The sequence below is a fragment of the Sinocyclocheilus rhinocerous genome, unplaced genomic scaffold (assembly GCF_001515625.1).
Source record: "Sinocyclocheilus rhinocerous isolate Xijiao unplaced genomic scaffold, SAMN03320098_v1.1 scaffold3099, whole genome shotgun sequence".
Classification (NCBI taxonomy): domain Eukaryota; kingdom Metazoa; phylum Chordata; class Actinopteri; order Cypriniformes; family Cyprinidae; genus Sinocyclocheilus; species Sinocyclocheilus rhinocerous.
Window position 1 is genome coordinate 84,819 of NW_015649592.1, and position 12,739 is coordinate 97,557.

At 38.8% G+C, this 12,739-nt stretch overlaps 1 protein-coding gene across 1 annotated transcript in view; it reads right to left on the reverse strand.

Annotated features, from left to right (window-relative positions):
• The window catches only part of LOC107710873 (gastrula zinc finger protein XlCGF57.1-like), a 55,336-nt gene extending 43,403 nt beyond the window's left edge, over positions 1–11,933 (reverse strand). Inside the window, exons 1-2 of the mRNA XM_016515737.1 lie at positions 11,849–11,933; positions 6,212–6,830 (exon numbers count right to left, since the gene is read on the reverse strand). Of these exons, the coding sequence (XP_016371223.1) occupies positions 6,212–6,830; positions 11,849–11,933 (704 nt within the window). The remainder of the gene's footprint in view (positions 1–6,211; positions 6,831–11,848) is intronic.
• Between the last annotated feature and the right edge of the window lie 806 nt (positions 11,934–12,739).

The window sequence follows — 12,739 nt, forward strand, 5'->3', positions numbered from 1 at the left end:
CTTCAGATGTGGATGAGCTGTCGGGCTCGTACGTCGACCCCGCCCCCTTGCCATCTGCACAACCCAGCACAGCCAGCACGGGCATGGACGCCGAGCTTTTCCGGCGCAGACCCAATCTCATGCGACATATCTCTGATATTGTCCTTCCTGCAAGAGTTGTTGGATAAGGGCCGTTCCCCTTCCACACTCAAGGTCTATGTAGCAGCCATAGCAGCTTCTCACGCTCCTACAGCTGGCCAATCGGTGGGCAGGAACAACTTAGTTGTTCATTTTCTGAAGGGGTCTAAAAGGCTCAACCCGCCGCGCCCCATCACCGTCCCTACATGGGATCTGCCCACAGTGTTGAGCGCTCTGAAGAGCCCTCCATTTGAGTCGCTACAGTCCATTGACCTTCGTCCCCTGATGCTTAAGACTGCTCTGCTACTAGCGTTAGCATCGGTAAAGCGTATGGGAGATCTGCAGGCGCTCTTTGTGAGCCCCTCTTGCCTTGAATTTGGGCCCAGCGCCTCTAAAGTCATCCTGAAGCCAAGGCGTTACATACCTAATTCAGAGTACAGGTAATAACTCTATGGGCGATTCCTCATTCGGAGCAAGACCAAGAGTTGAATTTACTCTGCCCCGTCAGGGCGTTGAAAGTTTATGTGGAGCACTCCGCCCCGTTCAGGCAGTCGAATCAGCTATTTGTATGCTTCGTTGACCGCACCAAGGGTCCTCCGTTCACGAAGCAGAGACTTTCCAAATGGATAATTGACGCTATTATGCTAACATACTCTTCTTTGGGCCTTCAATGCCCCATGGGAGTAAGAGCCCACTCAACTAAAGGCGTTGCCTCTTCCTGGGCCTGGTCTAGCGGTGTGTCCATTGCAGAGATTTGTGCGGCGGCCAGCTGGTCCTCACCGTCCACAATTGCCAGGTTTTATAATCTGGACATCCCGGCCTTACAGGCTCGGGTCCTTTCTGCATAAACAGGGCACTCTGTCATATGACAAAACCAGTGCTTGGCGTTTACCTTTTTCATGTACGCTCTTGGCCCTCACTGAGTTCCGAGGCTGTACTAAATTATCTTGGGACGATTATGCAAGGTTGGGCAGACCTCTCCGAGTTTGGCCCTACTGCCTCCTGCGGGGCTTCCCTGCAAAATACTTGGTCCCTCTGGGCCCCCTTGGGTGCTTAAGGCAAGTTCAAGTATTAGTCGTTCGCTTTGTCGCCATAGGCTCGTGCAGCTCCGCTCGGTTCGATTTTTATTAACTGCACGAACCAATGGCCGTGCAGTTACACTGCGTTATTGAAGGGCTTCAGTCATCTGAGAAAAAGGAGTTTTCCCCAAAGCGTCTTAAAAGACGCAGTACTCGTTCCGTATCTCAGGGAACCGAGGTAACGTTAGTAACCGAGTATTTATTTTTTTTTTACATTTGAAGAGTTGATAAGAATGTCTGGTTTTATTTAATCTTTTTTTTTTTTTGCTCTACCAAGGCCTGTTTGTGAAAGGGCCATGCGTTAGAAGTCAGAAGGAACTTAAGTTAATTTATGATTTTGAATGTAAATTTAAATACAGAAATATATTTTTGTATTAAAATAAATGTATTTTACATATTGCATTACCATTTGCATATTACATTTCAAAATGAATTTTGCTACCCATATGCTTCCATATTATTTTACTTTTACCACACATGATTTAATCTGGTTTCAATTTCTCTTAGGCACATAGATGGAAACCACAAACTTGTGAGAATGAGGATGTGTTCCATGTCTGTGTTGATGTTTTAGTCGAGCCATCATTACCTTGCTTGTCTAGATAACAACAGAGCCATCAACGGCGAGGTGTGATCATATACTTGAAAACACTGGTGTTGCCTGTTTCATGCTTCATAGGAGAGGATTAAACAGACACAGTGTAATAACTGGCAGGTCAGTGCATAATCAAAGAATTGAGAGATTATGGGCAGAGCTAAATCGAGTGGTGTCATTTCATTTTGGTAATCTTTTGAACTTTATGGAGGAGAATGGTGTGTTGGATTCACTTTATGAGCTCCATGTATTTTGCTTTCATTATAATTATTTGCCACAAATTCAAGGAAGTACTGAATTTCAGAACCACTGGAATAACCATGGTCTTTCAACACAAGGGGGGCAAAATCCTCTTCATCTGTGGCAAAGGGGCTTAGTCAACAATGCAGGAATGCATAACCCAAGTATGAATGGTATTTATGACACAAACAGTGGTTTTGTTATTGATGGCAACATAACACTCTCAGAGTTACGAACAAATAATAATGTTGTTGTTCCACCAATTACCCTCAGTGACACAACAATGGATACACTTCAGCAGATGGTTGATCCATATGAAAATGAAAAATGGAAATCAATATATAATTTGTTTTGCAACCTTGTACATTTTCTAGAAGAGAGGCACTCCTAAACTCATATCCATGTTAAGTAAACAAAAGGGAACAAAATCCCTCTCAACAGATATTCTTGGAAACAAATTCTGTTTGTTGTCAAGATTACTGGCAACATAATGGCTACACATACAGTGCTAAATCCATTTAAGTCTGCAATAGTTCACCTTCACTGAACTTTCTAAAAATCTGAACTGTATGGAGTAAGATGTTACCATTTTAACAAAGATACAACAAAAATGTATTTTCAAAGAAAACATTCTGGAATGATACCCACATCAAAAACATGAGTCAATTACTCTTTTTAAATAGTTAGACGGCTGACTCACATCTATTTATCTGTGTCAAATTGACCCGAAGGTCTTCCCATAAATTATTTGATGCCAAAACCATGGGTATTGACCAATGCAAGCAGGGACGGATTACTGACCGGGCCAATGGGGCCAGTGCCCAGGGGCCCTTGACTACCAGGAGCCCAGGGGGGCCCTGGGCTTAAAGGTTGCACCATCCAGTTTGGTATACAGAAAACCCAACAACAATGAAAACTAATGCTTATTTATGCTGGAATATATGGGTCCCATAGCCTATACAAGGCCTCTTAGACAAGGCTTTTTGTCTACGAGGGCTCCCTGGCACTCCTGTTACAATTGGGCCCTGTGAATATGAATGCCTCCAAACCTCTTATAGAACCATTACTCCATCCTGTTTCAAATCATATTTATTTGAACCACTTTTTGAGCTTCTTTCTTTGTGTGAAGGGTATAAGAAAAAAGTACTATTTAGCAGAATGAGAAAGAGATGTATTGCCAAATATGTTTGCATACGAGTGATTCTATAATTGCAGGTACATTTGGTGTCCGAAGTCATTATTTTTTTCTGCTTTTTTCCAAATGGTTATATTTTTAATTATTTTAATACTGTGTTACTCATTGTTATGAATTACAAGATTTTACAGTCCATAACGATCTAATATTTTTATGATGTAACTTTCCCTCACTGTTAGGATCTGAAGCACTGAAAAGTCTATGTGCTCTCTCTAAGAAAATATTTTAATCTAAACCGTCAAACTCTGTTACCAAGGTACAGTAACAATTCTGACAATGCGGTAACAGAATTGACAGTCCATCGGACAATTCTGTAAATTCTGTTACTTAAAAAGTCAACTCTGTTTATGAACTATTTTCACAAATAATAAAATTGTTGTTTAAAATCTAATAAACATTATTGATTTATTTTTGCACCCTTATAATATTTCAACATTTCTTTTTTTAACTGGATATTGTATATAATACATTTTCAGATTAAACATATTTGCTCCAAGTGGACGTTTCTGTGAAGACATAGGTATTTATTTTTAAGGTATGCATAGGTGAAATATTATCTCAGTTTCAAGTGATGGAATGTAAGGACTGTAAGGACAGGTGAAATATTATCTCAGTTTCAAGCGATGGAATGTAAGGACTGTTTGTCTAATGAAACAAGAAGGATTTTTCCTGTTATGATTTATTGTTATTTCTACACAGTGGCTAATTTGTCCGTAACAGAGTTGACAAACAATACCATAAAGACATCTGTTTTTTCATTAAAAGTAAAAAAAGGAAGTAACTTGTGTTTGGCAAGCACTGAATTATTACAATTAAATATGTTTTCAATAAGTAATAAAATCTGTTAGTGAAAAGTTTTTTTTTTTAACTTTCTGCAATGCCAAATGTATCTCCAATTATAGAATCACCCATACACAAGGAATTTGTTTTAGTGAGAGAAGAAGCTTCCAGAGCACAGATATAGACAAATTTGCATATACTAAGTTGCACGTGTACATACAATTATTATTATAACTGTCCATCTTCCCTAGGTTGTATAAAATAATGCATACCAGAAAGAAAGAAGGGAAAAACAGATGTAGAGAGCAATAGAGTCAGGTTAAGATTTTTTAAAAATTTAACTGTCAAAAGTTGCACACTTAATACAGTTGTTTGAATGTCTACAAAAGACCTCCTTCAAATATAAATGTATGACATTATCAAATCATTTTTTATTCATGTGATGCATTAAATACACTATATTGCCAAAAGTATTGGGACATCCCCTTCTAATGAACAGGTTTGACTACTTTAGTAATTTCCATGAAAACAAATCTCAATGTTTAAGCATATAATGATATTTTAGGGAATTGTGTGCATCTGATTTTATAGCAACAGCTTGCTATCAGCACTGGCTGAATAAATCATTTCTTTTTGAACCTTGCCTTATACACAGAGGCATTGCCATGTTAGAATAGAAAAGGGTCCTGCCCAAACTGTTGCTATAAAATTAGAAGCACACAGTTCCCTGAATATCATCATATGCTTAAACATTAAAGGGATAGTTCACCCAAAAATTAAAATTAGCCCATGTTTTACTCACCCTCAAAGCAGCTGTAACAAAGTTCTTAGTTGTGCATCCATAATAAAACGTGCCTCACACAGCTCCAAGGGGTGAAAAAAGGCCTCCTGTAGAGAATTGATGCGTTTTTAGATAAATATCCATATTTAAAATGTTATAAACATTTTTATCTCACTTCCTCTGACTGTCATATATGCAAGACGTTCCGGGCGGAAGACGTAGGACGTACGCGTCACGCACGCACACGCCTGTGAGATATGCCACTCTCGCGAGTTTGTTTACAGGAGCAAAGGAAGCAAAGTTTCCTTATTTTAACAAAGGAAACCTTTTGCTTATATTGAAATCCTCTGACATTTTTCTTTACAAATCCTCGTTTTGTGCTTCTAATAAGTGACCGGCGTTTTGATTTGCCGTCTCTCCTCCGCTTTTCCGCATTCGTCACTAATCACCGGCACGTGCATGAGGCGTATGTCCTATGTCATCCGAGAGAAAAGTGATTATAACTTTTTAAATATGGATTTTTTCTTACAAAAACGCATCGATTCGCTACAGGAGGCCTTTATTCACCACCCTGAGCCATGTGAGGCACGTTTTATTACGGATACGCGCGCTTTATTTGACTACTTTTGGACTGAACAAAAACACCCGCCCATGCCATTCTAACGAGCCAGGATACTTTTTAATATAACTCCAATTGGATTCGTCTGAAAGAAGAAAGTCATATACATCTAGGACGCTTTGAGGGCGAGTAATGATGAGATTAGAGTTAACTCTTAGATAACTTAGATAGAGTTGATGGGCTAATTTTAATTTTTGGGCGAACTAACCCATTAAAATTTGTACTCATGGAAATTACTAAAGTAGTCGAACCTGTTCATTAGAAGGTGTCCCAATACTTTTGGCAATATACTGAATATGTATATTGGGGACACTAAACACCATCCGGGCCGGTCTTGACAGTTGCAGTAGTATATGGTCTCGTGTTGTTTCCACCAACGAAATATAATAAAAAAACAAAAACAAAACTGCTGTACAGATGATTTATTAACATACGTGTTGCAAAGGCATGTGACGCGGAGTGAGAACGGTTTGAATATTCATGATAATCTCGCTAAGGGAAAGAACGGGAATGGTGAAAAAAACGTGGGAGGGGGCCCTTGGAGGTAACTGGCCCCGGGGGCCTTTTGAAGTCATAATCCGTCTCTGCTCTGATCACATGTAAACGGCTTCTCTCCAGTGCAAATCTTCATGCGTTTTTTTAAGGTTTCCTCTTTTAGTGAAGCTCTTTCCACATTGTTGGCAGGTCAAAGGTTTCTCTCCGGCATGAATCATCATGTGGTCATCGAGGTGTTGTTTATATGTAAAACTTTTTCCACATTGAGAACATGTGTAAGGCTTCTCTCCAGTGCAAATCTTCATGCGTTTTTTTAAGGTTTCCTCTTTTAGTGAAGCTCTTTCCACATTGTTGGCAGGTCAAAGGTTTCTCTCCGGCATGAATCATCATGTGGTCATGGAGGTGTTGTTTATATGTAAAACTTTTTCCACATTGAGAACATGTGTAAGGCTTCTCTCCAGTGTGAATTCTCATGTGGACTTCAAGGTTTGGTTTTCGAATGAAGTTCTTTCCACACAGTTTGCAGGTGTAAGGCTTCTCTCCAGTGTGAACTCTCATGTGGTCTTTAAGGTTTCCTTTTTGAGTGAAACTCTTTCCACACTGAGAGCATGTGTAAGGTTTCTCTCCAGTATGAATTCTCGTGTGGTTTTTAAGGTTTGCTTTTTGAATGAAACTTTTTCCACACTGTTGGCAGGTGAAAGGTTTCTCTCCAGTGTGAACTCTCATGTGGACTTCAAGATTTCCTTTTCTGGTGAAACTTTTCCCACACTGTTGGCAGGTGAAATAACTTCTATTTGCTGTCTTTTGAGCTCTTTTTTCTGAAGTCTTTTCAGTATGTGAGCAACTAAATGATTTTTCTCCAGTCATGAAATCATATTTCTCATGCTGAACACTGAGTTCTTGACTCTCTTCTTTCAGTGTCATCAGGTCTAATGAAAAAAAGACAAATCCAGATTAACACAATGTTTAATGGCACAAAGAACACAAAGAACAATCAACAACATGTAGATCTTATACACACTAAGCTATTAAAGGAGGTGTTAAATGTGATCTTTGTGATCTTAACCATTATTCGAAGTGATGATGATAAAAAACGAGCCAAGTTTATTGTGTAATCTTAGTTGTGTATGTTTAATGGTAATGGCTCATGTGATCTCAACATGTCTGTCCACACGATGTAGGGTTGCCACCCGTCCCTTAAAATACGGAATCGTCCCGTATTTAAAGGTAAATTGATGTGTCCCGTATCAAATCAATACGGGATGCGATTTGTCCCGTATTTTACAAAGGCCAAAGTTGAATCAACAAATAAGTATTTTGCACTGTTTATAATACTAATAGCAATTATAATACAATATAATATGCTGCAATCCATCACGCTCCCTAAGGTCACAAAACTCTGGACTTTTGGTAGTACCTAGTAGTGTTGTCAAAAGACCCGGTACTTCGGTACCAAGTCGGTACTAAAAAAATGAAAACGTTACGGTACCAGGTTTTTTTAAGTACCGGTGGTACCGAGTACCCGGTCAACCCGGTTCTTGATGCGCTATCCGAAAGCTATCCTCTTCTAGTGTTGCCAAGTCCGCGGTTTTCCCGCGGAATTGGGCTGCTTTAACACTGTTGCTGCGGGTTGTTTTTCATGTCCGCGGGTTGAAAAACGACCCCATTAACGTGATATTTAGCCCCTGGAATGCGAATTTTACCAGGGGAACCCCGCCAAAACATGCATATTTTATCTTCAGAACGCGATTTTTAACGGGGGATTTTTAACGCGATTGGCGGGTTTTGTTGTGAAAACCTGGCAACCTCTTCTTCCTCAAGAGGAGGAAACGCATCAAACTAACAAAACACCCCGATCAAGTTCAAGCAGGTAAGTTTCAATTACATTTTTAATATTTAGAGCTTCTGTTATGAATATTATTCCATATTTTAATTAGAATTTCGGATTGAAATAAACATCGCCGTTAGCGTATACGTAGTTAATCGTTAGCATAAGCGCGGCTAACGCTAATATAATGAGCATTAGAATGAATTTTGTTCATTTTGTTCAAAATGATTTCTTTGTTAACTATTTAATGCTCCTATAACTTTTATTACTGTAAAAAACAGGAGGACATAATGGCATTTACTATTTTTACACACCAGAGGCTTTTAAATGAACTGTGTAACCAAAATATGCGTGTTAGAGAATGTACAAATGTATGGTTAACAGTATTTGTCATATAGTGTTTGTCATATCAGTCCGTCAGAAAAAGTGTTTTTTTTTTTTTTTTTTTTAGTTAGTTAGTTAGTTGTAATTCTTGGCTGAATATCTCTAGCAGGTTTAAAAGCCCTTTAAAATTAAATATGAACACAGTTTGGATTAAATAAAAGTACATACTAACTTTTAAGGCCCTAAATGGTTTAGCTCCTGTGTACCTAACTAGTCTTCTGTCACTCTACAATCCATCACGCTACCTAAGGTCGCAAAACTCTGGACTCTTGGTAGTTCCTAGGATAGCAAAGTCCACTAAAGGAGGTAGAGCTTTTTCACATTTGGCTCCCAAACTCTGGAATAGCCTTCCTGATAACGTTTGGGGTTCAGACACACTCTCTCCGTTTAAATCTGGATTAAAGACACATCTCTTTAGCCAAGCATTCACATAATGTATCTCATAACCTTGTACTTCAGTTATATCTGATCAATTGCATATTAACATTCTTTTGCTGGGGTTGAACACATAATTTTTGCTTTGTTGGAACAGCAGCTACGCTAATTTTTCTCTATTACCTTCTCTGTTTCTGTTTCTGTAATAGGAATTACACAAACTTCAGTCTGGATCCAGCTCTTACAAAGCCCTGAGATGACTGAACACCTGAGAAGAGATGATGCCAACCCCCCAGAGGACATCAGATGTTGCCAACCCTGAAACAACATACAAAACTACCAAATTTTGCTATAAGTTTGATTGCAACATATTATCATTGCTGTTAATAGTGTTCACCGCCTGTTTGATTACATGACATTAACTAACTGCTTGATTTTTACCGTTTGTTTCTGCCATATGGACATCAACTTGAGATAGTCACCACTGATAAGCTATTACTAAATATAATGTTCAGTTCAATTTCAGTTCAGTTTTATTTATATAGCACATTTAAAAACAACCATGGCTGACCAAAGTGCTTAACAATGTCCGGAGAAACACAAACAAGACAAATACAGTAAAAACATCACAATGGCTCAGCTCGAAATAAAAGCCAAGGAATACAGGTGTGTCTTACGTAACGACTCAAAAATTCCAGCAGTCTGAGCAGTTCTTATGTGTACAGGTAAACTGTTCCACGAATTAGGTGCCACCACTGAAAAAGCTCGGTCACCTTTATTTTTAACCTGGCTCTCGAACATCGAGGAGCACCTGATTGGACAACCTCAGTGCTTTAACAGAAGCGTGAACATGTAAAAGCTCTGATAAATAAGCAGACGCCAACCCATTTATAATCTTAAAAACAAACAATAAAATCTTGAAATCAATCCTGAAGCGGGCAGGAAGCCAGTGTAGTGAAGCTAAGACTGGGGTAATGTGCTCCTACTTTTTAGTCCCAGATAGAAGCCGAGCTGCTGCATTTTGGACTAACTGTAAGCGTTGAAGAGATGACTGATCCAAACCAACATATAAAGAGTTACAGTAGTCTAGTCTAGATAGGGAATACAAATGAGATATTACACCATATTAGGATCTACAGCCTATTTTATCAAGTGTGACGTCTTGTCGCAATTTTGTGACTTTGGCGCTTAGAGGGTTAAGGGCTATGCCTTTAATGCCAACACACTGTTCAAGTCTAGATAAAAGAATTGAGTGGTTGACCGTATCAAAGGCCGCAGTCAAATCCAAAAGGACTAAAACAGCAGAGTTACCAGAGTCCACGGCTAAAAAAGATCATTAGAAACTCTTAAAAGAGCAGTTTCTGTACTGTGACGGGACTTAAAACCAGACTGAAATTTTTCATAAATACTAAATGAATCTCGAAATGATTGAAGTTGATTAAAAACAACTCTCTCCAAGACTTTCGATAAAAAGGGTTTAGATATAGGTCTAAAATTAGACAAAATTGAAGGATCCAAGTTATTATTTTTTTAGAACCGGTTGCACAATGGTATGTTTAAAAACAGCTGGTACACACCCTGAGCTGAGAGATGTATTAACCAAAGATACAACGCTTGGCCCAACAGTGTCAAAGACATCTTTAACTAAGCATGCAGGAATACTGTCAAGGGGGCAGTTTGCAGGACGTAGCTGTTTAACTATGTCAGAAAGATAGGAGAATATAACCGGCTCAAACTGATGAAAGACAACTGGGCAAAAAGAGAAAAGAGAAACCGTGAATAAACAATGCTAAAGGATACTGTATTCATGAAGAATGAGCTGAACAAGCTTCTCAGGGCAGTGTGTGAGGGGAACCATTGAATTGTACGATAGGCCACCACCTTTTTTAGGCTGAAAAACAGATATTTCACAAGTAAGGAATACATTTCTTTCAAAAAAAAAAAAAAAATTTACCATAACTTAGGACCGATGACCGCAAATGCGCGATCACCCCTATTTTTAAGTCTGGTTCTAGGAACATATAGTAAATCAGAGTCCCTAGATCTAAGTGATCTAGACTGAGAAGGAGGATGCAGTAGTTCAGATAGGTACTGTGGTGCCTGGTTCCGCAAAGACTTAAAAACAAATAACAAAACTTTGAAATCAATTCTGTATTTGACCGGTAGCCAATGAAGCGAAATCAGAACCAGTGTGATATGATCACTTTTAAGCTTCCCTTTGAGGAGCCGGGCTGCGGCATTTTGAACTAACTGTAGGCGTGTGACACATGTCTGAGAGGCACCAATGTACAAAGAGTTACAATAGTCTAGTCGAGATGTTACAAATGTATGCATGACAGTTTCGAAACTCTTACCAGACAAAAAGGGCTTAACCTTTGCTAAAAGACGAAGATGATAGAAACAAGACCTAACCACAGCACATATCTGCTTATCAAATTTAAGACTGTTATCAAGCAAAACCCCCAGATTCCGAACACAGGTGTTACTGTAAGGTAACAGAGTATCGAGATCAATCAACATCATGAATGCTGTGATCATTTGAACCAAACAAGATAATTTCAGTCTTACTCTCATTAAGACTTAAGAAATTACTAGCCAGCCAAGAGTTTCAGTTTGTCTAAGCAGTCTAATATAGGCTTAAAGGCATGCTTATCGTCACGCTTTAAAGGCTAAATTTGTGTGTCGTCAGCGTACAGATGAAAAGATACACCATATCTAGATAAAATAGAACCCCAAGGTAGCATGTAGAGATTAAACAGTACTGGGCCAAGAATAGAGCCCTGAGGGACACCAGAACTTAAGTGTTTATCAGAGGAAGAATGGTGCCCGAGGCAGACAGAGTAACTCCTATTGGTTAAATATGAGCGAAACCATTGGAGCACCGTACCCTGAAAGCCCACACATGCTTCTAGACGTGATGAGAATATTGTGATCGATCAGGTCAAATGCAGAGCTAAGGTCTAGCAAGACCAAAGCCGCAGACTGCCCGGTATCAGTGGTGAGCATTACATCATTCATGACTCTTAAGAGGGCCAATTCGGTGCTGTGACGGGCTTTAAAACCAGACTGAAATTTCTCGTGTATATTGTTATCATTCAAAAAAGGCAAAAGTTGGCTCAGGGCCACTTTTTCTACAATTTTTGAAAGGAAAGGTAAATTTGAGATTGGGCGAAAATTACTCAATTTTGCCTCGCTGAAGGTGGCAACCCTAACAAGATGCAACCTGCTCCATGTCAAATAAAACATTTTAAATTACAAAATTCATATGACATTCTTCAAAAAATATAATTTCTTTCTGTAGAGTTGGGCATTTTAATAATGATCAAATGAATGAGTTCAGCTTTGAGAATGAAAACCAACCCGTTTGTTCCTCAGTATCTTCATGTTTGACTCTGAATGTTTCTTCAATCTTCATGTCTTCACTCTCCTCTTTAATAAATGCCATCTTTATAATAGTGTGTCACATAGATCTGTAAGTGATGAATCACAGATTCCTCAAGTTATCAACAACACAGATCTTATATAAGCAAGTGTGAAGTGCTCTCAATTCCCTATTAACTACAGACCATTTGTGATATTTCCAGTTAAGAATTAAGTAGCCTATCTTTATATGAGCAGTTTCCTTTTTAGAAGACAGAAATATGGTTCACTGATTAAAGCCGTTCATGTTCGGCTTCATCAAGCAGCAAAAATATGACAACATACTCAGGTGTTACTCCTCATCTAACATTGTTAGGAGTGAATCATGGTCAGTTTCTAAATATAAGATGCATTAACCAGTTTATTAGAAACACTTAAAACTGTAGAAGTATATCCTTCACGTGGTATTAAAACGTACAGTATTAGTGAAGCTATAGTTTTGAGACAAAATACCTAAAATATCCCTTTATGGCTGTAGGAAACTCAGAAGTGAAGATCAGGAGACTGAGTGACTCTTCATCAGGTTCTTGATTGAGATGGTACTGTGTGGCGCTGCAGTCATCAAGACTGACTAAAGCACTGAATCACTGTAGTTTTATACTGATTTCAGGAGGCTGTCATCAGAAGATTAAGTATGCAAAGGAAGTAAGCAGTTACAGGAATTTGCCCAGATTTTCACCTACTCTCATGCAATCAGCATAACTATAACACTCATTATCACAGAGATCAGGGAAGGTCACACCTACAGACATCACATTCACACTTAACCCAGGTACTGATTAGCATGAACAATGACAGTTAAATGGGACTGAAGCAGCAAGAGGCAATAAA